The sequence below is a fragment of the Megascapheus bottae genome, chromosome 20 (assembly GCF_031878675.1).
Source record: "Megascapheus bottae isolate mThoBot1 chromosome 20, mThoBot2.hap1, whole genome shotgun sequence".
NCBI lineage: Eukaryota > Metazoa > Chordata > Mammalia > Rodentia > Geomyidae > Megascapheus > Megascapheus bottae.
The window spans coordinates 35,866,473-35,892,511 of record NC_143528.1 but is presented as its reverse complement, the minus strand read 5'-3'; the positions used below and the strand labels follow the sequence as shown (position 1 = coordinate 35,892,511).

At 39.2% G+C, this 26,039-nt stretch overlaps 1 protein-coding gene and 1 long non-coding RNA gene across 3 annotated transcripts in view; one reads left to right on the top strand and one right to left on the bottom strand.

Annotated features, from left to right (window-relative positions):
• The window catches only part of Ppp3cc (protein phosphatase 3 catalytic subunit gamma), a 51,466-nt gene that overhangs the window by 19,644 nt on the left and 5,783 nt on the right, over positions 1-26,039 (bottom strand). Inside the window, exons 2-8 of the mRNA XM_090354304.1 lie at positions 18,651-18,848; positions 18,203-18,327; positions 15,627-15,738; positions 10,581-10,726; positions 7,994-8,133; positions 3,725-3,802; positions 3,428-3,522 (exon numbers count right to left, since the gene is read on the bottom strand). Coding sequence (XP_090210430.1) covers positions 3,428-3,522; positions 3,725-3,802; positions 7,994-8,133; positions 10,581-10,726; positions 15,627-15,738; positions 18,203-18,327; positions 18,651-18,848 — 894 coding nt within the window. The remainder of the gene's footprint in view (positions 1-3,427; positions 3,523-3,724; positions 3,803-7,993; positions 8,134-10,580; positions 10,727-15,626; positions 15,739-18,202; positions 18,328-18,650; positions 18,849-26,039) is intronic.
• Positions 1,782-24,840, top strand: LOC150049408 (uncharacterized). 2 transcript variants are annotated; one of them, XR_016539050.1, is made up of 5 exons: positions 1,782-1,959; positions 3,968-4,003; positions 22,704-22,813; positions 24,389-24,488; positions 24,595-24,840. It is a non-coding gene; the product is annotated as an uncharacterized LOC150049408 (long non-coding RNA). The 2 variants fall into 2 exon arrangements; XR_016539051.1 differs by lacking the exon at positions 1,782-1,959 and adding an exon at positions 2,740-2,847.

Sequence of the window (26,039 nt, the reverse complement as noted above, 5' to 3'; positions counted from 1 at the left end):
AAAAAGGTAATGAGAAGAGACATTACAAATTCATTACAAATATGAAATGAGCCATAAAGTGTCCTTTAAGATATCTTTTTGTTATGGGGTAGTACCAGGGCTTGAACACAGGGCCTTGTACTCTCTACTTTTTGCCTCACAGGCTTGTCCTCTACCACTTGAACCAACTCTCCAGTATCAGCCTCTTGCTAGTCAATTGGAAATAAGATTATTGCATTTGTCTGCCAAGGATGTATCTGAACGTCAAATCTCGGAACTCAGCTTCCTGAATAACCAGGATTATAGGCATGAGCTAACTTTATGCCTGGTTTCCTTGAAGACATTCAACAACACACATAGGACATACTGTTGGCAAAAAAGGAAACCAGAGCAGAAATTGTACTGTGGATCAAGTGGAAGAGTGCTAGCCTTGAGAAAGCCCAAGGACAGTGCCCAGGCCCTGAGTTCAAGCCCCAGGTTTGGAAAAAAAGAAAAAGAAACCAGGGCTGTGAGTTTGGCTTAGTGGTAGAGTGCTTGCCTAGCATGCACGAAGACCCGGGGGGTTTGATTCCTCAGTACCACACATAGAAAAAAGCCAGAAGTGGTGGTGCTGTGGCTCAAGTGGTAGAGTTCTAGCCTTGAGAAAAACCAAGGACAGTGCTCATGCCCTTAGCCCAAGCCCAGGACTGGCAAAGAAAAAAAAAAAGAAAGAAACCAGAATAAGTCAAGTCGATAATATGCTGAAGCATTAGGAAGGAACTACATAAGAATGAACTGAGAAGTAAAATAGTGTAGAATAGAGTAAGACTTCAAGGAGAACAACAATAAAAAAACAGAATGCCAATGATCCTGGGGTCTGGGTGCTTTTGTGCTCAAGGCTAGAGCTCTACCGCTTGAGTCACAGCACCACTTCTGGCTTTTTTGAGTAGTTTATTGGAGATAAGAATCTCACAGACTTACCTGCCTGGGCAAGCTTTGAACTACAACCCTCAGATCTTAGCTCCTGCATAGCTAGGATTACAAGTATGAGCCACTGATGCTTGGCTTAATAATTTTTTTAAAATGGATAACAAGGGGAAGAACACGTGCCTAGCAAGCATGAGGCACTTGGTTCTATTGTTAGCATGGCAAAAAAGAAAAAAAGTACATTCCATTAAAGGCCACATTGAAATGACACCCAAATCATTTAAATGAGATGTGTCAATTCCTGGTCTACTTTTAGAGAGAGTTTTAACTATTAAGAGCAATAAGTAGCTGGTGGGTATCTCTGAAACTTCCTTCCCCAACTGTGTATACAAGTTATGACTATAAATGAGACTTGAAAAAATCACCAACTATACACACACAAGATCTTATATATTAGATGAGTATTGTCCACTGATATAAGCACATCAGGCACAATAACAATATTATAGCAGTTTATATTCTTAACATGTTTTCATATCAATTTTCCTTATGCCAACTATCTCAACAAAAAATGACAGGTATTTTAAAGGTAAACCGAAGCCCAGAGAAATAAAGTACCTTGTTAAATGTGACACTTAAAGTGATGCAGAACCTGAGAATTCCAACTCCAAACTTAATGCTCTTTTGAATACGACTTGCCACCTTGTTGTCACAGGATTCATCTGTAGGTGCTGCCATTACTCGGAACACTTTTGGAACTCTTCTTTAGAATTGCCTCCAAAGCCCATGAACAAGCAATCCAAGGAAAACCAGTCTCATTACCTCATAATCATACCTTGTTCTGACCTCAAATGGTGAGCCTGAGCTCAGTCACTCACCTCATTTATTAGTCTTGACTCCGAATGACTTTTGGCTGTCCAAAAATCAAATCTACCCACAGAGGACGAAGGTTTCCCATCACTGAGGATAATCAAAAGAATGTGTCGCAGACTCTGAAGGCAATGCCAAAGAGGAGTTCCAAAACTGGTTTTGAACAATGCCTGCATCGTTGGAATCCACATCTAGCCTGCCATGGTACCTACTCTGATGGGACAATACTCATCTGGATATATTAATTTTGTTGTGCTTGTTTAAAAAAGTCCTATTATTTAATAGTCATACTCTAAAATTGTAATATAGTTAAAGAGACATGAAAATTTGGTAAAACATGTACTTTGGCAGAAAGTTTACGAACTGTTAATTATGAAGTTTTAAATTTTAAAAATGACTTTAGTAGGATAAAATCCAGAAGCAAAATTTATGGAACAAAAGGCATGTGCATATCTAATCTATTTTATATGGGAAGGAAGTTTAGAAAGATCATATGACTTACCCCAAGTCACACTGCTAGTTTCTGGCAGTACTTGAAGTAAGAGAAATAATTTATTCTACCTTTCTGTATATTACTCACTTTACCTGTACTGTACCATGGAAAGTTTGATAATCTAGAAACATTAAAACATCAAATGGATAGTTAGGTGTGGTAGCACTGGCCTATAATCCCAGCACTCACGAGGCTGAGGCAGGAGAATCATGAGCTTATGGCTAGTCTAGGCTACACAGTCAGACTCTCATTGGAAACAAACAAAACACACATAACAATGACAAAGCATCGTGAGATAATTTTTTGAGGTGCTGTCATAAATAAATTCACCAAACTAATAATTTATGCTAATTGTTCTAACACAATCCTGAAATCATCTTATACACTGACTTAGTAGTATGAACCCATTATGATCATTAGTGCCCAATAATTCTTAGGAGGTAAAGATTAAGCATCAGTAAAAATTCTAAATTTATTGGCCTTTATTTCCATTAAGGTCCTATTTTCTCTTTTTTCCTTTTTTTGGTGGTGGAGGAGAGAAAGAATTTTGGAGATCATACCTAGAGTCTTCTGCGTGCCAAATGTGTTTTATCACAGAGGTACATTCCCCTCCCAAGATCTTTTCTTCTTGTCTAAAATATATATATATATATATATATACATATATATATATATATATATATATAAAAACATGCTAGGAGACTGGTACAGCCACTCAGGAAGCAGGGATGAGGAGGATCAGGGCAAAAAGTTAAGACCTCAACAAATAAGTCAAGTATGGTGGTGAATAATTATAATTCTGGCTACGTAGGAAGCTAGAAGTATGATCAAAATTGGAGGTCTTTCCGAGGCAAAAATGAAAGATCATATCCAAAAAATAACTAAGGCAAAAGGGGCCAAATGTAAGGCCCACATGGTAGAAGCCAGCCTCAGTATGAGGCTCTGAGTTCAAACTCTAGTATCACTACCACTATCACCAAAAAAAAAAAAAAAATGAAGTGCTTAGCATATAGTCCAATGAATGAGTGTGCACTTAGCAGGCATGAGGCACTGGATCAATACCTAGCACCAAAAATTACATATAGATGAATACAGCAATAAAAATAATGTACACACATAATTAAATTGTGGCTCAGACTTACTCAAATACTGAAAAACTGCTGGACTTTTTTTTTTTACCTTTATTGTTATAAACATCTAGGTAATTGGGGGCAGAGAAAATTGTAATAAGTGATGGAAAGCCGGTGGTCTGGTTCTTCCTGTACATTCGATACCTAGAAGAAAGATGGCAGCCATTTATCTTTTTTTTTTGAATTGTCGGGATAATGTAAAGAGGGGTTATAGTTACTTTTGTCAGGTAGTAAGACACAATTATACCCCTGCTCATGTTTTTGTTCTTGTTTCCCTCCCCTCCAGCCATTTATCTAAATAAAAGAACTCTGAAATTGCATTTGGAATAATTTTAATATTACTTACCCAGCATCTTGGGCTTCATGAGCTCTAATTATTGATAATAAACTGTTGTTCTGCAAAAATTCACAAACTGCAGAGTAACTGGAAAGGAAAATTAGAAAACAACCAGAATTAAAATAATTATGTAAAATAATTTTATTTAATAAGAGGAAGGAGAAGAGCCAGTGGGAGTTATTATTACAAGATGGCCTTGTCTTTTTATTAAAAGCTTAGCAATCACAACTTCCTTTTTCTTTTTTTTTTCAGTACTGGAAGTTGGACTTCTAGTCTAGCCTATGTGAGGTAGGTACTAAACCTCTTTAGCCATGACTCTGGTATTTCTAGGGATTTTTAAATATTTTATTTCTGAGATAGAGTTTTCTTTACTTTGTCTAGGCTGGCCTAAAAAATATGACCCTCCTACCACCTCCAAAGTAAATGGAGTTATAGATATATGTCACCATTCCAGAAATAATTCTGTTTTTCGATTGATGTTACAAATCAAGCATGACAACAGCCGACAACCTTAAACTAGAAAGAAATCTCCATTTTTAATTTCTTTTGTCTTAATCCCATAATAATAATACATGAAAACTTTTCTTGGTATCTTGATAGAAAAATGTATTGTAACAGCATGCATACACATATGTGCATTCATATGGTACTATAAACCTGTGGTTTTCTTCAATTTTTTTTTGTCAGTCACGGGCCTTGAACTCAGGGCCTAGGTGCTGTCTCTGAGCTCTTTTGCTCAAGGCTAGCATTCTACCACTTTGAGCCACAATTCCACTTCTGGTTTTCAGGTAGTTAGTTTGAAGTAAGAGTCTTTTCTGCTAGCTTTGACCTATAATCCTCAGAACTCAGACTCCTGAGTAGCCAGGATTACTGGTATGAGCCACTGATATCCCGCTCTAAAAATATTCTATTACTTTTTTGAATGACAAATGTGTGATATATATAAAGTACAAATTTAACTTGCATTATCCAGGGTTAATCACTCAATTTGTGATACAGACTATGCTTGCTAAGTGCTTTACCACTTGAGCTACACTCCTAGTTCTTTTTCTTTTCTTTTTTTTGGCCGGTCCTGGGCTTGAGCTCAGGGCCTGAGCACTGTCCTTGGACTTTCTCAAGGCTAGAGCTCTACCACTTGAGCCTCAGCAGCACTTCCGACTTTTTTCTATGTATGTGATACTGAGAAATCGAACCCGAGTCCCAACTCTTCTTGCACGCTAGGCAAGCACTCTACCACTAGGCTAAACTCCCAGCCCTGCTTTTATTTTTCTGACGAGTCTTGAGCTAACTTTGCTTGGACTAACCCTAAACTGTAGCCCCATCTCTATCTCCCAAGTAGCTGGGATTACAGCATGTACCACCACACCCAATCCCTAATAATCTAATTTTTTTTCTAATCTTCATTTCACATTAGGCTCACTAGAAAAATATTTACTTTCATCAAAATGTCAGAATAGAAAGTCCCTGGCCTTTGTCCAAACACAGAAAAAAATTGTCACATATGCATAGACTAAGTACTTTAGTGGGGCCTTGAGAATGAGGTAGGAAGTTGTGAAACTTTGTGAAATACAGACTGAGGAAGGCCACAAAGTGGCAAGATCCCCAACCCTTGTCCTAGGTACAGGCCCCAAAGCAATCTGATGCTATATGCAGCAGTTCCAGTCCCAATTGTTCAATCATGCCAGGAGCTTCATCCACACGTAGGCCCTTAGGAGGAGCCATGACTACTGGTGCCTCCAGGAATAAACTTGCCCACAGCAAGTAACCACACTGTAACTATACTCCAGCTCTACTGTGGTCCAGAAAAGACCTGCCAGCCCAGAGAGTTGGTGAGACCCACACCCATCCATGGTTGTGGTGACTAATCCCAAGTGACCCAGCGCTGTCAGGCAGTTGGGAGATGCCTATCCACAGCCTCAGTGGAAGGCCTACCAACGGAGAACCCCACTGTGGTCCCATGACTTAGCTCCGGCCCTCCTGAACCACAATCTCACAGCAGTCTCATTGGTCTAGGAAACCACAGGAGAAGGTATTTGTAGGAGAAGGTATAACAAATCCAGACTAGTCCCTAAAAAGAAGATGTGTGTGTGTTCTTCTAAATGCAAACACCAATGTAAATTTTTTTTCTTGCCAGTTTTGGAGCTTGAACTCTGGGCCTGGGTACTGTCCTTGGGTTTTCTCAAGGCTAGCACTCTACCACGTGAGCCACAGCACCACTTCTGACTTTTTTTTCTGTGTATGTGGTACTGAGGAATTGAACCCTGTGCTTGCATGCTAGGAAAGCACTCTAACACTAAGCCACACTCCCAGCCTCCATCCGCAATGTAAATTTACAAGGATCATAAAGAATCAGGCAAACAAGACACCATCGAGGACAATCAAGTCCAGCAACCCTAAAGAAATGGAGATTTAAGCCAGGTGCTGTGGCTCATGCCTGTAATCCTAGCTACTCTGGAGGCTGAGATCTGAGGATTGAAGTTCAAAGCCAGAACAGGCACAAAAGAACCAGAGAAGTGGGGCTTGGCTCAAGGGCAGGACAGTAGCCTTGAACTGAAGAGCTCAAGGACAGTGCCCAGGCTAAGATCAAACTCCATGACCTACCAAAAAAGAAAGAAAGAAAGAAAAGAAATGGAGATTTAATGAACTGCAGGACAAAGGATTTAGACTGAAAGAAGCTCAATGAGCTATAAGAGAACACAGACAACTAAATGAAATCAGAAAAATAAAGAAATATAACCAGGTTCCTACCTGTAATCCTAGCTTCTTAGGAGATGGAGGCTGAGACTTGAAGAATCAGTGACTGAGACATGAAAGACAACAGGTTTGGGGGTGTGTGTGTGTGGTGTGTTTTGTTTTTTATTTTTGCTGATCCTGGGACTTGAATTCAGGGACTAGGCACTGTTCCTGAGCTGCTTTTTCTCAAGGCTAACCGTCTTCCACTAGAAACATCACATCACTTCTCCCTTGGAGTAGTTTATTGGAGAGAAAAGTCTCATAGACTTTCCTTTGCAGGCTGGCTTCAAACCTCAATCCTCAGATCTCAATCTCCTGAACAGCTAGCATTACAGGCATAAGTCACCAGTCCCTGGCTAAAGATTACAGTTTTAAATTAGCATGGGCAGAAAAGTTTTAGACTCTACTTCCAATTAACCAGCAAAAGGCAGGTCTGGAAGGGTAGCTCAAGCCAGCCATCATCAAGGAAGCAGAGAGCACAAGGCTTCTGAGTTCAAGTCTAGATAACAGAGATTTTAATAAAGAAGTAGAAATTAAAAAATTAGAAATTCTGAAGTAAAGAATATAAAGGCTGAACTTTCCCTGTCCTTCACTTTGTCTCTTACTTGGCTATATAGGAACAAGTAGCTGTACTGACATGTAGAACTCCGGAGTATATGAATCTGAGGTGTAAAACTAGTTTCACTGTCAATAGAAATGTTGAAATTCAAAATAACTGATATTTCAAGCACTCCTGTATCTTCCTATTTTTGAGTGGCAAAATACAATAAAAGCTCCCATGTGACATTTAGAACAATAGCCAACTTTCAGGAAGTATCTTAGGTAAAGATCACAATGTTCTGTTCTTTTTGTTTATCTATACCAGTGGTTCCAAAAGCTGGAGTTTCAAAAACATAACAGGACTCCTGTCTCAGACCTAATGAATCAGAATCCCTAGGGAAATAGCCAAGATTCTTTTGTGTATGTGTGCTGGTCCTGGGACTTAAACTCAGTGCCTAGGTGCTACCCCTGAACTTTTTACATGAAGGCTAGTACTATACTTCTTGAGCCACATATCCATTTCTGACTTTTTGAGGGTGGTTAATTGGAAGTACAAATCTCACAGACTTTCATGTCCAGGCTGGTTTTGAACTGTGATCCTCAGATCTTAGCTTCCTGACTAGCTTGAATTACAGGCATGGGCCACTGGCACCAGGCTGATTATTTTCATTTTTATGAACGAGCATAAATGAGGTTCAAAAAATAATCTAGGTCATTTAGTCACTGAAAGATGTCCAATCACTTCTTTGGGTATAATACCTAAGAAAGTATAAAACAAACAGGAGTTTCCTATTGTCTATTGAGGAATTTAACAAGCATGTGCCTAGTAGGTATAAGGCCCTAGGTTTAATTCCCCACATCCTGAACAAAACAAAACAAAAAACACAGAGAAAGAAAATAGTCAAGTCACTAGACTAGATGTTTGCAATATCAAGGACTTACAAATGACTTGATACACTACATCACAGCTTCTCTTATATTTTTCTCCTTTGAGGATTAGCTTACCTGAAAAAGTAAGAGCATCCTCGGACAGTGTTGTGGGTATAATGCTCCACGGTCTTCTCACTGCCATAATCCTCGGAGGGATCAGCCCAAAGCAGGTCACATACTGCCCCAAAGGCAGGAGGCTCAATAAACCTGTCTAACTGGAAGATACAAAACCCAAAAGGAAAAAAAAAATCAGGAAAGCAAAGGTCAAAAATGCCCTCTACCTATAGGAATGTGCCTGGGAAAGGAGAAAGCAGATCTCAGAAGAATGTTCCTGCAAAAAAAATGAACACTTAAAATTTTAGATACATATTTTTTTGCTATAAATACTTATCTTTTTAATTAATTAAAGAATTTATGAACATTGATTTTTACATCATATTTTAAATGACAAGTTTAACAAACAAGTGTTCAAGGAGGGAATCTCTATTAACAATCACTGGGACTTAGTATTTAGAATTTAATCAAAATAGATACATAATTTTAAAATTATTTTTCTGAACACAAATAGTCTTGTCATCTATACATATGGTAGAAAAAGACTTCTTTACATTAACAATTTGAAAGTATTCATTCCATTCAAATATGAAATCAACCACTGCAGAAATACACTATTTGATGTTAAAAAATTATCTATTATCTTTAAATAGTTGTACGAAGTATTTATCTTTTCTTTTTTTTTTTTTTATTTTTTGCCAGTCTTGGGCTTAAGCTCAGGGCATAAGCACTGTCCTTGGATTTTTCTCAAGACTAGAGCTCTACCACTTGAGCCTCAGCACCACTTCTAGCTTTTTCTAAGTATGTGGTACCAAGGAATCGAACCCGGGTCTTCGTGCATGCTAGGCAAGCACTCTACCACTAGGCCAAACTCCCGGCCAGTATTTAGCTTTTCTTTGGGAGGGTTAGTACTGGGTTTGAACTCAGGCCCTTCTGGCTAGGAATGTGGCTTAGTGGTACAGTGCTTGTCTAGCATGCATAAAACCCTGGGTTTGATTCCTTAGTACCACATAAACAGAAAACACTGGAAGTGGCACTGCAGCTCAAGTAGTATAGTGCTAGCTTTGAACACAGGGACAGAGCCCAAGCCTTGATGCTCAACCCCAGGACCAGCACGAACAAACAAAATTCAGGCCTCCCATTTACTAATCACTGAGTCCTGCCTGTAACCTAGTCTACTTTAGAAAGACTAAGATAATTCCAATTGCTCATGAAAGCCAATGTTACCAGAAAAACCAAGTTTTACACAATGGTTCTGTGCACTGTTTATTTCATTCACTATAGTCTATTATAAAAGAATGCTAGTTTTACTTTACAAAAGGCTTTTTTCCTTCCTTTTTCTGTAGTGGAGTCATTTCAATATCAAACAATTTTAGTCATTGCTGCTTTAGCTAAAATCATAAAAATTCAGAGAACACAAGTAACTAGATTAGCCTATTGTTAAGACAAGGCCTTCTGAAATCTGGTGATTTTTTTTTCCAGTCCCAGGACTGAAGGCCTGAGCACTGTCCTTGGGGCTTTCTCAAGGCTACAGTTCTACCATTTGAGCCACTGTACCACTTCTAGCTTTTTCTTTTCTTTTCTTCCTTTCTCCCCTCTCCCCCCCCCCCCCCCGCTCTTTCTTTCTTTTTCATCAGTTGTGGGGCTTGAACTCTTGGCCCAGGTGCTGTCACTGAGCTCTTCAGCTCAAGATTACCAGCCTACCCCTTGAGCCACTCAGATAAGAGTCTCAGGGATTTTAGTGCCGAGGCTGGCTTTGAATCATGATCATCAGTTCTCAGCCTCTTGAGGAGCTAGGATTACAGGCATGAGCCACTATACCCGGCTACTTCCAGCTTTTTCTATGAATATGGTACCAAGGAATTGAACCCTGGTCTTTATGCAGGCTGGACAAGCACTCTACCACTAGGCAAAACTCCTGGCCCCACCAAATTATGATCTGGAGATTTTTGTTAATACAACAGACACAGAATTTATGTGCTAGGTATTTAAGATAGTGAGACAGTTGAAAATCTAGTTCATGCAAATAAACCTTTTTACACTGAGGAGTCAAGACTTTTAATTTAGAGAAAAGTTTTATGAACAGAATAATCTTTAGCTTTAGCACCCATATGTGAGAATTAAAGAGAACAAAAGAATGAGAGGGATAATACAGATACTTAGAAATGATCACCACATAAGGTATGTGGAAGAATTAATCATCTAAAATGTTAATGTCAATGAATTTCATAGTAGCAAAGTCCTCAGAACAGAGTCCAATTTCCAAGTTTCACGCATAAACATACAACTAGGCTAAAAAATTAAATAATTTAGTCAAGGTTATACAGTCAGTGGCAACCTGGGATTAGAACTTTCTTTCTTCCTCATTGTGATATATAACTTAAAATTTTCAGAGCTGGACTCTAAGAATGTTACAGTTCTAGCCAGTAAAGGCAAAGATTAACTTTTTTAAAGATAAAATTTCTGATAGACATATACGATGTATTAACATTAGTTGACTTGCAATAAGATCACAAGTAATTTCTATTTTCTTTGACTATATATACTTTTACAAATCAAGCTAGAGGTGCATTGGTTGAGTATGTGTATGTGAATTAGATTTACTTACTTTCCTAATGTCATCTAAAGAAGTAATTTCAGGTGACATTCCTCCATGGATACAGAGAAACTGTTGGTTTAAGAGTGCAGCAAGAGGAAGAGAGTCAAATGTAATCATACATGCATCATACACCTGTTCTGAATATTTGATCCGACCTACCAAAAAGAAAAAAGAAATAGGGAAGAAAGCTATAATAAATGAAAAAGGATATAAGCTGAAAGGTTATGAAGCTATTTCAATACCATCTATTTTAGATAAATTTGAAAATCATGCTCATTAAAATATTTTGGATAAGTTGTAGATAAAGAGCTAATAAAACCTCTCAGTCTAAAGACAAGCATGACCTTGAATTAACTTCCTGGCTTTGTTGCCCTGGAAACCTGATAAAGCCCCTGCTGTCTTACTAGGCAACATTGAAAGTGAAAATTTCCTAATTACCTGGAGGGAGTCAACAGCTTTGGACTCCTCTAAGGGAGATGACTCATAACTGGGTATGTCCCTTTTGGGAACCTGGAAGCTCTGCAATAAGACTTTTTTTTAAAATAAATACTGGCATTTGTGATGCATGAGGTTTCTCAGCTAGGATAGCTGACTGATTTGTGGATTCTGTTTCCACAATACTATTAACTGTTTACACTGAGTATATTTCATACTGAGTATATTTTGCTCATGATTTTTTTTAAATCTATAGAAAAAAGATATCCTGTTTCTGTTTTATGTAAAAATGTCAGGCTTAATGAATTATGGATTATATTTTAAGTGAGCAGTGCAGTCTTTGCAATTCTCTAGAAAGGAAAAGCCATGAAATAATAAGTAGAAAAATTGAAAATAAGCTTTTCTTTTTCAATGCTAAGGTCTGGGTATGATTTGAATGCAAGGAGGGATTTATGTGTTGGAAAGTTGATCTAACATTTCCAGGATCTAAACCCTTTACAAGGAGGAATCTTCTTTTGTTTTTGCAGTCCTGCAGCTTGAACTCAGGGCTTGGGCACTGTCCTTGAGCTTTCTTAAGGCTGGCACTCTAATACTTGAACCACAGCACCACTCCAGTTTTTTCTGTGTATGTGGTACCGAGGACTCAAACCCAGGGCTTCATGCATGCTAGGCAAGCACTCTACCATTAGGCCAAACTTCTGGCCTATGAGGAAGAATCTTATAACAGGGAAATACTAGTGGAAGGTAACGTCCTTAAAAGGAATAAATGTAGCTTTTATGAAACCATAATTAGTTTTCATTACATAGTTGTTATACAGGAAAACTGGGCTTGAGTGGCACATCTATAATTCTAGTACTCAGGACAGAAAGGAAGGCAATTCAAGGCCACTCTGCGCTTTATCATAAAAATAAGGCTCGTGGCTTATAACTGTAATTCTAGCTATTCAGGAGATTGAGATCTAAGGATCTAAGCCAGCTCAGCTAAGAAAGTCCATGAGACTCTTCTCTCCAATTAATTACCAAAAATCCAGAAGTAGAGTTGTGGTTCAAGTGGGAGAGCACTAGCCTTGAACAAAAAAAAGCCCGTGGACAGTATCCAGAACCTGAGTTCAAGCTCAAGGACTGTTATGTGTAAGCACATGTGCAAACCCATGAAGCAGCAAGCATACCTACACACACACACACACACACACACACACACACACACACACACTGGGAATAAAGTTTGCTGAAAATAAAATCCAAACAAAATCTTTCCTTTGTGCCAGCATTTCACTTTTCTTCCAAAAATCCTACAAGCTAGAATTCTCTGTTGCTATCAGTAAGGGCTGCCTTTGTAAGAGCCCTAAGCTTCAATGTAGGGTTTTAAGTTTGCCTAACTGTATTTTTAACTTTCTGATGAATACCTTACCTTTCTGATGAACCTTTGTATATTATAGTACCAATACTACTAGAATTTCTTAGAGGGTCCCAAAGTGCCTAGCAGTGAACTGTAAAGGCAACACAGCACACAGACTGGAACCTGACTGTCTCAGTCAGTTTGAACCTCAGCCCTGCCTCCTTACCACTTTATGAGACACTGAACTGATTTCACTGTGCACTATGGTTTTCTCATCTATAAAATGGGCACAATAATACCTACCTACTACAAGTCAAGGGTGCTCTGAGGATTAAAAATGTATTTAATGATACTTGGAGCACAGCACCCACTACATATATATAGAAACCCAAACAATTATCTAATCCTCAAAGAAACCTTACAAAGCAGGTAACATCACTACAATTAAAAGCTTAGGAAAATGAACTTACCTAGATTTACAAGTGACTAGCAGGTTAAGAACTTAAACCTGTCCAGGCTCTTGACTACCTTCCTATATGTCTCTCTAATCATTTTCTTTCTTTTCTTCCCTTTTCTGGCTATATCATAGTTTGAGCTCAGGGCCTCATACGCAGACACTTTACCACCTGAATTATACATATAAGCTCTAACTATTTTTACCTTTACTTTTCTTGTGTGTGTTCATCGTGGGTCTTGAACTCAGAGCCTGGGCACTGTCCCTGAGCTTTTTCACTCAAGGTGCTCTGCCACAATTTTCTGGGGGTTAAGTGGAGATAAGAGTTTCAAGGACTTTCCTGCAAGGCTGACTTTAAACTATGATCCTCTGATCTCAGCCTCCCGAGTAGCTAGGATTACAAGCTGGAGCCACCAACATTCATCTTCTAATTATTTTTAAGTAAAATATTTAGTGTAACTTAAATAATCCAAGAAGCTCTTCTAATAAAACTACTCAGAAAGAGTAGGAGAAGAGGTGCTGTAGCTCAAGTGGTAGAGCTACATTTTTTGAGCTATGTCCTGTAAATAATATTCTTACTGGCCGGGAGTTTGGCCTAGTGGTAGAATGCTTGCCTAGCATGCATGAAGACCCTGGTTCAATTCCTTGGTACCACATACTTGGAAAAAGCCGAAAGTGGTGCTGAGGCTCAAGTGGTAGAGCTCTAGCCTTGAGAAAAATCCAAGGACAGTGCTCAGGCCCTGAGCTTAAGCCCAGGACTGGCAAAAAATAATAATAATATTCTTACTATAATGAACAAAAACATGTATCCTAGACAGAGGGTCATACTGACTCAAGTAATAACTCATGTAAATAAGATAGTAATGAAACAAGAATTCAAAATTCAGTGAATAACAGAACTCAGTGAAAGTGTTTACAAGAAACAAACTACAATGGATTACATATTTGTTTTAATTTTTATTTGCTTTCATTAAAAATCAGTTAACATAATGGCTCAAAAATGGGATGAAAAAGTACATAGTGCCTATTATCACCACTCAACAGGGGACATTTCTTAATGTTTTCAGTTTCTTGGGTTAAGTAGAAATGAGTCGCTTGGATGTGTCTTCCAAGGCTGGCTTCGGATGGTGATCTGAGCCTCCTGAGTAACTAGAATTACAGGTATGAGGCACCAGGACTTGGCTTTGGGAAGACTTTCATTTTGCCAGTCCTGAAGCTTAAACTCAGGGCCTGGGTACTGTCTTTGAGCTTTTTTTTTTGCCAGTCCTGGGCTTGAGCTCAGGGCCTGAGCACTGTCCTTGGGCTTTCTCAAGGCTAGAGCTCTACCACTTGAGCCTCAGCACCACTTCCGGCTGTTTTCTATGTACGTGGTACTGAGGAATCGAACCCGGGTCTTCGTGCATGTGAGGCAAGCACTCTACCACTAGGCCAAACTCCCGGCCCACTTTTGAGCTTTTTTTAAGGCTAGCACTCTACCACTTGAACCACAGTACCACATCTAGCTTTCTCAGTGTAAGTACTACTGAGGAATCGAACCCAGGATTTCCTGTAAGCACTCTACCACCAGACCACACTTTCAGCCCCACTTTTTTTTTTAAAGTATTCATACTCTATAAACATTTTTTTTAAATAATCCTGACCTTCCAGGCTCTGCTGGAATGAAAGAAAGTGGAGCAAATGCCATCTCAATGCTGGAGGATATTGGCAACAAGAATGTGCAAAATGGGTAAAGGAGGAGGTTACTAAGGAGGCTGGAAAGATTGAATTGCGTTACATATACACACCCACAGACATATACACATATCAACACATACTCACATACATAATATAATGAACTCAACTAAGCACTGAAAAAAAGGAATGGAGGAAAAGGATAAGTTAATATAAGGAGAGTAAAGTTATTCAAATCATCCTGTACACATCTATGGCACTATCACAATGAAACCCTCTTTTACTAATACCACATGCTAACAAAACAATTATTGTGAGTACATGAAGCACTATCAAACTAAGATCTACCTCTTAGTAAAATAATTGATGAATATTTTCATCATTATTATTATTATTAAGTAGTTGTTCAAAGAGGTTTTAATTCCATAAATTGAGTTAAAAGTGCAATGCATCATCCCTTCCGTCTTTCCCTCCCATTTTCCCTTACCCATCCCTATTCTCAAGTTATGTAGTTCAATTTTTATATAATGTATATTGACTATAGTGACTGAAATCACTCACTTTTCCTCCCTCCTCCTTATGCTCCCTCTTCTCATTGCCCTTATCACCCAACAGAACCTTAATTCTTTTTGTTGTTTTTGTTTGCTATGGTGCTTGAACTTTGGGCCTGGGCACTGTCCCTGAGCTCTTTTGTTCAAGATGAGCACTCTACCACTTTGAGCCCCAGTGCCACTCCCAGTTTTCTGGTGGTTAATTAGATATAAGATTATGTTTCATGGAATTTCCTGCCTGGGCGGGCATTGAACCTTAATGCTCAAACTTCAGCCTCCTGAGGAGCAAGGATTATGGGCATGAGCCACCAAATGCTCTGCCAGAACCTTAATTCTTAACAGAAAAACGAAGAATAACCAAAAAGAGGAAGGGGAAAAACAAGATGAAGCATTTGAGTTCCATTAATTTCTTTTATCTTTTTTTTTCCCCATTTCATTTTGACAGAGTGGCCCAGACTGGCCTTAGCTTTCAATTCTACTCCCTTAGCTTTTTGATTGGTATTACAACTGTGCTCCACCATGCCCAGATTTCTTTTCTCTTTCTATTTGTTTGAGGACAGGCTAAAGAATAACTTAAAAGATTCTAGAGGAATGACTATACTTACATTCCTGTTTGAAGGTGAAATATTCAGTAAGATGCCTGCATTCATGATTTCCTCGAAGCAGAAACAATGTTTTAGGATGATTAATCTTTAAACCCCATAAATACAGCACACACTATAAGACAAATCCAAGAATAAAACTTTCTTTGTGACTATAACATGTAAAGACAGTCTCTATAAGTCCAAATGGCTTACTGTGATGACACTCACTGCTTGTCCCAAGTTGAAAAAGAGGAAGTCTAGCTTTTGAATGGGTACACTTATTGTCTTATAAGACAGTATAGAGAGAAGCCTTTCTAAAAATCCTTCTGCTCCCATATTCTATCTGATATACAACTCTCTGAAACACACACACACACACACACATACACACACACACACACATATAGTTATAAATACAATAAAAATAAACTTGCATTATGGCTTTCAAACATCCATACTTTTCTTTTTTGTGTGTGCAAGTTGCAGGGCTTGAAATCAGAGCTAGGGCGCTGTCCTTGAGTTTCTTTTGCTCAAGGCTAGCAGTCTACCCCTTGGGCCACAGCTCCACTTCTAGCTTTTTGGTAGGTTATTGGAGATAAGAGTCTCATAGACTTTCCTGCTTAGGTTGACTTCAGACCACAATCCTCAGATATCAGCCTTTTGAGTGGCAAGGGTTATAGGTGTCAGCTACCTGTACCTGGCCAAACATCTGTACTTTTGATTTAACTGTCTTGAAATATGGGAAGCAACTAGGAAGTTTTTGAATGCCATCTGGCAAGTATGGACATTTACTGAACAGCAGGAAAATGGGATTACTTTCTTAGCTTACAGCATTCATTTCTGCCTTCATATTTTATTCTAAAGTTTTGGCACTAGCAAATAAAATCATACTTTTCAGACTCATAAATTTAGAATGCCATTTTTTTTTCTATCAGTTGTGGGGCTTGAACTCTGGGCCGGGGCCTTGAGCTTTTCAGCTTAAGGCTACTGCTCTACCATGTTAAGATAAAGCGCCACTTCCAGTTTTAGAATGCCATTTAACTAATGTATATGGTTACAACTTTTCTCCCCAGTACTGAGGCCTGAACTCTGGGCCTGGGTACTGTCTTTGAACTCCTTTTGCTCAAGGTTAATACTCTACCCCTTAAGTTACAGCTCCACTTTTGGCTTTTTCTGTGATTAATTAAAGAGTCTCACAGGCTTTTTGCCAGGCTGGCTTTGAACTGTAATCCTCATATCTCAGCCTCCTGAGTAGCTAGGATTACAGGTGTGAGCCACTGGTGCCCAGCTCAAATTGTTTATTGTTCCTGGAGCTTCTGAAAAAGATACTTTGAGCATTAGGCAAAACAGCTGGTTTGTATTTCAGTGAGTGACACAAAGAATAAATCTTTTGCTACTAGAACATTAGTACAGTGAGAGTCTCACACTGGTAGGCAGAAACAAGACCACCAAAATGCTGAGGCAAGCTGTCTGTTTTGAATTTCATGTTTCAAAACTAAGATTATCTGTACTATTTCTAAAGTCATTCACTGTTATTTGAGAAACAAGTGAGTTGAGTCAGGAGACATTAAATATGAATATGTTATAGTTCACAGTATTTATGATCTGATACTAGGCTCTTTAATTATTTTTTAATTTTACACATGAAAGCATATAATTGCTTTAAATTCTTCATTCATTTCTCAAAATATATAAGGGTAAATTATAAAATTTCACTAACTGAACTACAATTTTATTTATTTATTTATTTATTTATTTTGCCAGTCCTGGGCTTGGGCTAAGGGCCTGAGCACTGTCCTTGGACTTTCTCAAAGCTAGCACTCTACCACTTGAGCCTCAGCACCACTTCCGACTTTTTTCTATGTTATGTGGTACCAAGGAATCGAACCCAGGTCTTCTTTGTGCATGCTAGGCAAGCACTCTACCACTAGGCCAAACTCCCAGCCCTGAACTACAATTTTTTTATATAATTTATTTTTCCCCTTCAGTGAACATCTATTAGATGCCTACCTACCATGTACAGTAGTACCAGAAGTTACTTCTACAATAAGCTAAGTGTCTACTTATTTACCACTGGGAAATTAATCTAAAGTTAGTTGTAGCCAAGTAGCTTATGGTCTTATAATTAAGGTCTGCTAATCCAAACCCTATTTAGGTGAAAAGCAATTTATGTCCTTTAGAAACAGCCTCACACTATCGTCAAAGATGCAAGGTTAATAAACGTTTTAACTTATTTTCAAAATTAGCTTCATATAGCCTTCCATATGCCAGAGAGAGAGTTTTTTTTTGTAACAGTTAATGTTGAAAATAATAAAGTATAAATTCTAGCAGTAAACACATTTGAATTTCTTCTACTCAGGAAGGAGAAACAAACTTTTAAAAAGATTTTAAGACACTATGATTGCTTTTTTTTTTTTTGCCAGTCCTGGGCTTCAGCTCAGGGCCTGAGCACTGTCCTTGGACTTTCTCAAGGCTAGAGCTCTACCACTTGAGCCTCAGCACCACTTCCGGCTTTTTTCTATGTATGTGGTACCGAGGAATCGAACCCGGGTCTTTAGACACTATGATAGCTTAAACACATCAAAGTTAATTTTTACCTCTATACTGAAATAACCTCTATCCACATAGTCACCCAAAAAGAGGTAGCGTGTATTAGCAGGCGGTCCTCCAACTTCAAACAACTTCATCAGATCAAAGAATTGTCCATGAACATCACCACACACTAGGCAAAAAAGACATGTAAGCAAGAAGTGATGTCTTAGAAGAAAAAACACATTACATCAACAAGGATCACAACGTAACTGTTTACATAAATCACTTCAGATTTTGACTGTATTACTACACAATTGTAGTTAACCTACTGATACTAAATAGTCCTCCTGGAAATATTAGACACTGGATACTGTATTTCTTCAAGGAACAAAAAACATCTAATCAGTACTAAGTTTCAAAATTCCTAGAAAAGTTATCCCACATGTTTTAGTTGGTTGTTTATATCACTTCTCAGAATTCCTCAAAACTCAACAGTGCCTTTTATTTTCCTACCTGTGATTGGAGCTTCCACATCAATCATCGTTTCCTCTTGTTTCAGAATGTCAGTCCCATCGTTGATTATCTTCAACGCGACGTCCTCTTCTACACGGCCTTCCTTTATCAAATGGGTTTTCAAAACTTCCATGTTAGGTTTTCCATTCTCAAATACTTCCTTCATAGTAAGCCTCTGAGTTGGAGGAAAGGGGACACCTAGAAAAATAAAAAATAATTTGAAGTATTTAAGTACACAGCTAATGGTGGGCACCAGTGGCTTCTGCCTATAATCCCAACTACTCAGGAGACTGAGATCTGAGAATTGTGGTTCAAAGCCAGTCCAGGCAGGAAAGTCCATGGGACTCTTATCTCCAATTAACCATCAGAAAACTGGAAATGGAGTTGTGGCTCAAAGTGGTAGAGAACTGGCTTTAATCTGAAGAGCTCAGGGACAGTGCCCAGGCCCAGAGTTCAAGCCCGTAACCAGCCAAAAAGAAAACAAAAAAAAAGGACATAGGTAATAATCAGGAATATATTTCTTTTATGTGGTAAATCAAGGAAACCACCAGAATTTCATTCACAATATTATGTGGGAACGTTTCTAATATATTCTAAATTATTTTAGTCTAGGTTAACTGTAAAATTTCTATGATATTCTAAAACATCATAAACAATCAACTTAAAAAATGGTCTGCCAGGCAACAGTGGCTCATGCCTGGAATTCCACCTATTCTGGAGGCTGAGATCTGAGTATTGGATTGTAATTGGAAGCCAGTTTGAACAGGAAAATCTGTGAGACTCTATATCTCCACTTAATTACCAAAAAGCTGGAGTGGAAGCAAAAAAGCTCAAGGACAGCACTCAGACCCTGAGTTCAATTTCCCACGCAGGCGCAGGCCCACGTGCCTGTGTGCTCACACACGCACACGCGCGCACACACACACACACACACACGCGCGCGCACACACACACACACAAAACATACACAAAACCTCCAAGGTATGACCTGATACTGATTCATTCAGGTAAAAAAAAGCTAAAAATAAGACATAAGCTACATGATTATTAATGTCTTTATCTTCCTATTAGAGAAAAAGGTATTAAAAATTGAAAGAAAAATAAACAGAACAAAAGCAATTGCAGGGTTCCAGTGGGAAGATAGCAGTTGACAACCAGTCTGGGGAGAAAAGCAGGAGAAACTCCATCTTTACAATAATCAGCAAAAACATTCAACCAAAAGCATGACTCAACTAGAAGAGCACCAGCTAAACAAGCAAGCCAGAGGCTCTCAGTTCAAACCTCCACAATGGCAAAAAATAATAATAATAAAAAGTGTGAGGTGTGGAGGATGAAGTCCACCGCTGCTCAAGCAATGATTCCTCAACTTGCCATCCAAATCCAGAGATGTAATGTTGCTGTGCATAAATGCTACAAAACACCATATATTAACACTGAAGAAAATTTACTCAAGAACATGATTTTGAGGGCCGGGAGTTTGGCCTAGTGGTAGAGTGCTTGCCTAGCATACACGAAAACCTGGGTTTGATTCCTCGGTACCACATACATAGAATAAAAAGGCTGGAAGTGGTGCTGTGGCTCAAGTGGAAGAGCTCTAGCCTTGAGAAAGCTCAAGGACAGTGCTCAGGCCCTGAGTTCAAGGCCCAGGACTGGCAAAAAAAAAAAAAAGAATATGATTTTGAAGCTCTTTTGTTAAAATCCTTTGTGCACATTAAAAAAAATAATAACCAACATTAAATGGGAACCAATTTTTCCCCCAAACCTAGCTAATCAAAGCATGTTTCAGAAGTCTGACAACCATGAATGTACTTTATTCTTTTGGGGGGAGGAGAGGATAGGTTATGGGGCTTAAACTGTGGGCCTGGGCCTTGTCCCGGAGTTCTTCAGCTCTTCAGTCTCTCCGTTGTAAGTGCTGGGCTGGCTTTTAACTATGATCCAGATCTCAGCTTCCTGAGTAGCTAGGATTACGGACGTGAGCCACAGTGTCCGGCTTTGTATTTTATTCTTAAAAAGCAGTTGCTGACAGGCACAGTGGCTCATATCCGTAAAATCCTAGCTACTCAGGAGGCCGAGATCTAAGGATCAAGGTTCAAAGCAAGTCATGAGACTCTTATCTCCAATTAACTACCAGAAGGCCAGAAGTAGTGCTGTGGCTCCAGGGATAGGGTGGTAAGCCTTGAGCTGAAGATAAATTACACAGGATGCTATCCATTTACACACAAACTGACTAAAGGAGGATACACTTAGGGGAGAATCCAAAGACATAATTCCTCTGAACATTTAAAGTACTCTTTATCAAAATAAATTCCAGGAAATGAAAACATTTTTAGGGGAGGGCTAAAGGGGGCACAGGAATGATGGGAAAAGGGATAAGCAAATGTACTCATTATATTCAATATATACTATGTAAAAAATAAACTATGCAATTTATGGTACAAGAGAAGAAAAATGAAGAAAGGGGTGACAAGAAGCATTGTACTTGGGCCGGGAGTTTGGCCTAGTGGTACAGTGCTTGCCTAGTGTGCACTAAAGACCCAGGTTTGATTCCTCGGTAGCACCTACATAGAAAATGCTGGAAATGGTGCTGTGGCTCAAGTGGTAGAGCTCTAGCCTTGAGAAAACCTAAGTTCAAGCCGCAGGACTGGCCACAAAAAAAAAGTATCACTGTACTTATTATTCATTACCTGATTTAACACTCTCGGCCTTTTGGTGGTTAATTAGAGCTAAGACTTGTAGACTTTGCTGGATCCTCAGATCTCAGCCTCATAAGTAGCTAGGATTACCAGCTACTGTCTATACGTTTTGACTGTAAGAGAACTATGTAACAATTGTTTATAAACTTTTTCTTTTTTGGTCAGCTGTGGGGCTTGAACTCAGGGCTGGGTGCTGGCCCTGAGCTCTTCAAGTCAAGGTGAGCCCTCTACTACTTGAGCCACAGTGCCACTTCCTGTCTTTTGGCAGTTAACTGGAGATAAGAGTCTCACGGACTTTTGTGCTCAGGCTGGCTTTGAACTGTGACCTCAGATCTTAGCCTCCTGAGTAGCTAGAATTACAGGCGTGAGCCACAGCACCTGGATTTTCTTCCTTCCTTCCTTTCTTTATTTTGTCAGTTGTGGGGCTTGAACTCAGGACCTGGGTCCCTAAGCCCTTTTTGCTCAAGGTTAATGCTCTAGCACTTTGAGCCGTAGCATCATGTCCAGTTTTTGAGAGGTTAACGGGAGACGAGAGACTCATTGGGACTTTTTGTTGGGCTGGCTTTGAACAGCCCAAGATCCTCAGATCCTCAGACCTCTGCCTTTAGAGTAGTTAGGATCACAGGTATGAACCACTGCCATCAGAATGGACCACACATTCCTTTTTTTTTTTTTCCCAGTCCTGGGGCTTGAACTCAGGGTCTGGGCACTGTCCTTAGACTGGCCTTTTCTGTGTATGTGGTACTGAGGAATGGAACCTAGTGCTTTGTACATGCTAAAGAGCACTCTACCACTAGGCTCCACTCCCGGCCCAGGACTGGGCATTCTTAAAGGACTGGAACCTCGGGAGCCTGGGGCTGGACTTATCTAAATGCTGCTCACTTGCTCACCCACTCAGTGGTTTGAGCTGGCTATTGGCTGAGCTTAGCTCACAGTGATGATGAGAGTAGGTGCTTGTGGCCTCTTCATGTGACAGCTTCCTCAAGGATGGTGACTGAGTTCCAAGGGCAAGTATCACAAGAGACCAGAAAGAAGCCATTTCCCTCCCTCCTATCCTCCCTCCCTCCCTCCCTGAACAATGTAACCTCACAAGTCCTATCAATGGATTAGTGCAATCAACCCACTGGACTAGCAACAGTCACAAACCTACCCAGGTAAAGGGGAAGAGAAACAGATCCATCTATTTATAGGAACTGGCAGAATTCTGTGAGAACAAAAAACTAGAAATATTACTGTAGTTATTTCTTGAAAATACAATCTGTCACATTTGTTATATTAAATAAAAACAACTATGAAAGAGTCAAGTTACCAAGGCTTTTATGTAAACATATCTCCCCACTTTTTTTTTTTTTCCTGACAGCACTGGAGCCTGAACTCAGAATTTCCAACTCTCATTTGGCTTTTTTCCTCAATACTGACACTTATACTTGAATCACAGCTTCACTCCCAGCTTGTTGGCAGTGTTAATTGGTAAGAGTATCAGGCTGTTCTGCCCTGGCTATCCTCAAAGAACAACCTTTAGATCTCAGCCTTCTGATTATCTAGGATCATAGGCATGTGCCACTGGGTAATTCTTCAAGTCAAAGTGTTCCTTTTATGGCTTTCAACAATAACAAATGTACTTCTGGGGGAAGTGGAGTGTCATTGAAGTCTGAATTCAGGACCTTGCACTTACTAAGCAACCATATACCTATCCCCTTTTACTTTAGCTTGATTTTAAGACTCTCATAATTTTGCCTAGACCATCCTCAGACCACACTCTTTCTACCTCTACCTTTCAAGTAGAAGAAATTATAGGCAGGTACTACCACAAATATTCTGTTAATAAACATAAGAAACACTGGCTGCCCCTTATAATTAAAAGGAAAGCTATAACTTATAACAGCACTATAACTAATAAAAAAAGAGATAAACTGAGCAAATCCACCCACGACATGCCTCACAAACTATCTAAATTTACACGACATCCTTCAGATCATTTGTCCCAACATGAGACCTCTGACAAATTAACTCTGCACAAACACTAGATCTGATCTCCAACACTAAAATTTCCAGTCCCACAACTCATCTAGTTAACAAATTCTAACTAGCTTTTGCTCAGAGTATAAACTTCTACTATGAATACTAAAAACTGTCATTAATCTAACAACAGTAACTGTGTGCCCTTTCCTGTGTGTCCTTCTTGATTTTCGTTCTACAGACTTAACAACTGGAGTTGCACTATGGTTCAGCAAGTCCCTTGCACTTGGTACGATCCACCTCTCTGAAGCAGTACATAACTGAGACCACTGGCCTGTCCCTTTGCCCAAGACTTCCCTGTCTGTAACAAGGAGACATTGAAATTCAAATAATGTTTACTGAGTACACCAGTATCAAGCTCAAGTGTTAGGTCCTCTCACTTTTCACACTTTTCAGTGCTTTTTTTTTTTTTTGCCAGTCTTGGGCTTGAACTCAGTGCCTGAGCACTGTCCTTGGTCTTTCTCAAGGCTAGAGCTCTACCACCTAAGCATCAGCACCACTTCAGGCTTTTTTCTATGTATGTGGTACCAAAGAATCGAACCCGGGTCTTCGTGCATGCTAGGCAAGCGCTCTACCACTAGGCTACACTCCTGGCCCTAGTGCCTTTTTTTTTCTTTTTGCAAAGGACAAGGCCTCATTATGTGGCCCAAGCCAGATCAAACTCACTATTCAACCCAGCCTGTTGATGAGTGCTGGCATGTGATACCTTGACCATTTGGACTTTTTTTTTCTTTTTGCCAGTCCTGGGCCTTGAACTCAGGGCCTGAACACTGTCCTTGGGCTCTCCTCAAGGCTAACATTCTACCACTTGAGCCACAGCACCACTTCCAGCTTTTTCTATATATGTGGCACCAAGGAATCGAACCCAGGTCTTTGTGCATGCTAGGCAAGCACTCTACCACTAGGCCAAACTCCAGGCCCCCAATCTGGACTTTTCAAATCTCACCAGACTACTGTTGGAGAGTAAAATTTAGCTTCTACCTAATAATATTCCTGTAATTTTTCTGCTTGTTCTTAAATGTTCAGACCTACGTGAAGTCCATAGAGAGAGGGCAGACATGGACCCAACAAGACTGTCTTTGTGCCAGCCTCAAAGGCTAACAAGTTAGAACCTCTCAAAAGACCAGTAAGTACCTTTAAACAAACTTTGCTGTGAGTAACCTTTCTACAACTTCATAAAGATTTTTCTTAGTCCTCCGAATCCTAAGCAATGTTTTGTTCTATCTGCTCAGAGGCCCACAGTTGAATACAGATGACCTTCCATGTTTTCTGGAGGCATGCACAAGACCCGGAGTTCAATCCCCTACTGGCATACACAGAGCCCAGGCCCAGAGTTCAAGCCCCATTACCAACAAAAACCAACCAAACAACAACAAAAAAAACCAGAAACACTTCTGTTTCAGCCACCAAGTAGCTAAAACTACAGGTACATGACAACTCACCCAACTCTTTATCTCTAGGTCTTGAGTTTGATTCCCCCAAACCAAAAAGAAATAAAACTTTGATAAATTGTAACTGATTACAATAACTGATAGAATAGGATTTGATGCTTTGAAACATGAATACAATGTGTAATGAGATCAAGCTAATTAATATAGTATTCACCTTGAGTATCATTTTTATGGCAAGTTATTTTTTAATATGCTCTTAGTTATGAAATAGACTACTACTGTGGAATAGATCCAAAAACGGTTCCTTTGAAATTTTACACCCTTTAATCAGCAATTCCTATTTTTTTCCCACCCTCAAGCCTCTGGTATTCATCATTCTATCTCTTATTTCAACCTCTCTGAAGTCTATATATAAATGAAATCATGTAATAGTCATTTTTGTGTGCCTGGATTATTTCACTTAATGTTTGGTCCTCTGGATTTACTGTTGCAAATGAGAGTATTACCTCCTCTTGAAGAATTAATCACTGTTTTATATATACATATATATACATATATTTTCTTTTATGTATATAATCCACCTAGGTTGATTCTGCTGAATAATCCTGCAATCAATCTAGGAGTGTAAGTAACCCTTCAACATATTGATTTCCGTTTCTTTGGATATAAACCCAGCATGAAATTACTGCATCATACAGCAGTTCTATTTCTACTTAAAAAATCTTTTTTTTGTATGTACTAGTAATGAGACTTGAATTCAGGGCCTCAATGTTCTTATTAGCCTTTTCTGCTTACAGTTACTGCTTGAGCCATATTCTTACTTTTTGCTGGTTAACTGGAGATGAAGCCTCTTGGATTTGTCTACCCAGGCAGAGTTGCTAGGATTAGGTATGATTTACTTTTACTTTTTTGAGAAACCTCCTGCCTACAGGAAATAATAACCCCTATTGTGGCCTAAGATGTTTTCTTTTTCTTTTTTGCCTGTCTTGGGGCTTAAACTCAGGACCTTGAGTGATGTCCTTGGGCTTCTTTGCTCAAGGGTAGTGCTCTACTACTTGAGTCACCATACTGCTTCCAGCTTTTCTGAATAGTTTATTGGAGATAAGAGTCTCATAGACTTTTCTGTCCAGGATGGCTATGAACCACAATCCTCAAGAGTTTTAATCCTGGGGAACAGGTGTGAGCCACCAGCATCTAGCCATACAGTATTTTCCATAAACCAGTTGCACAATAGTAAAAAAAATAACCAACTTGCTTGTTTGGATAAATCTACCCTTATTATTCCA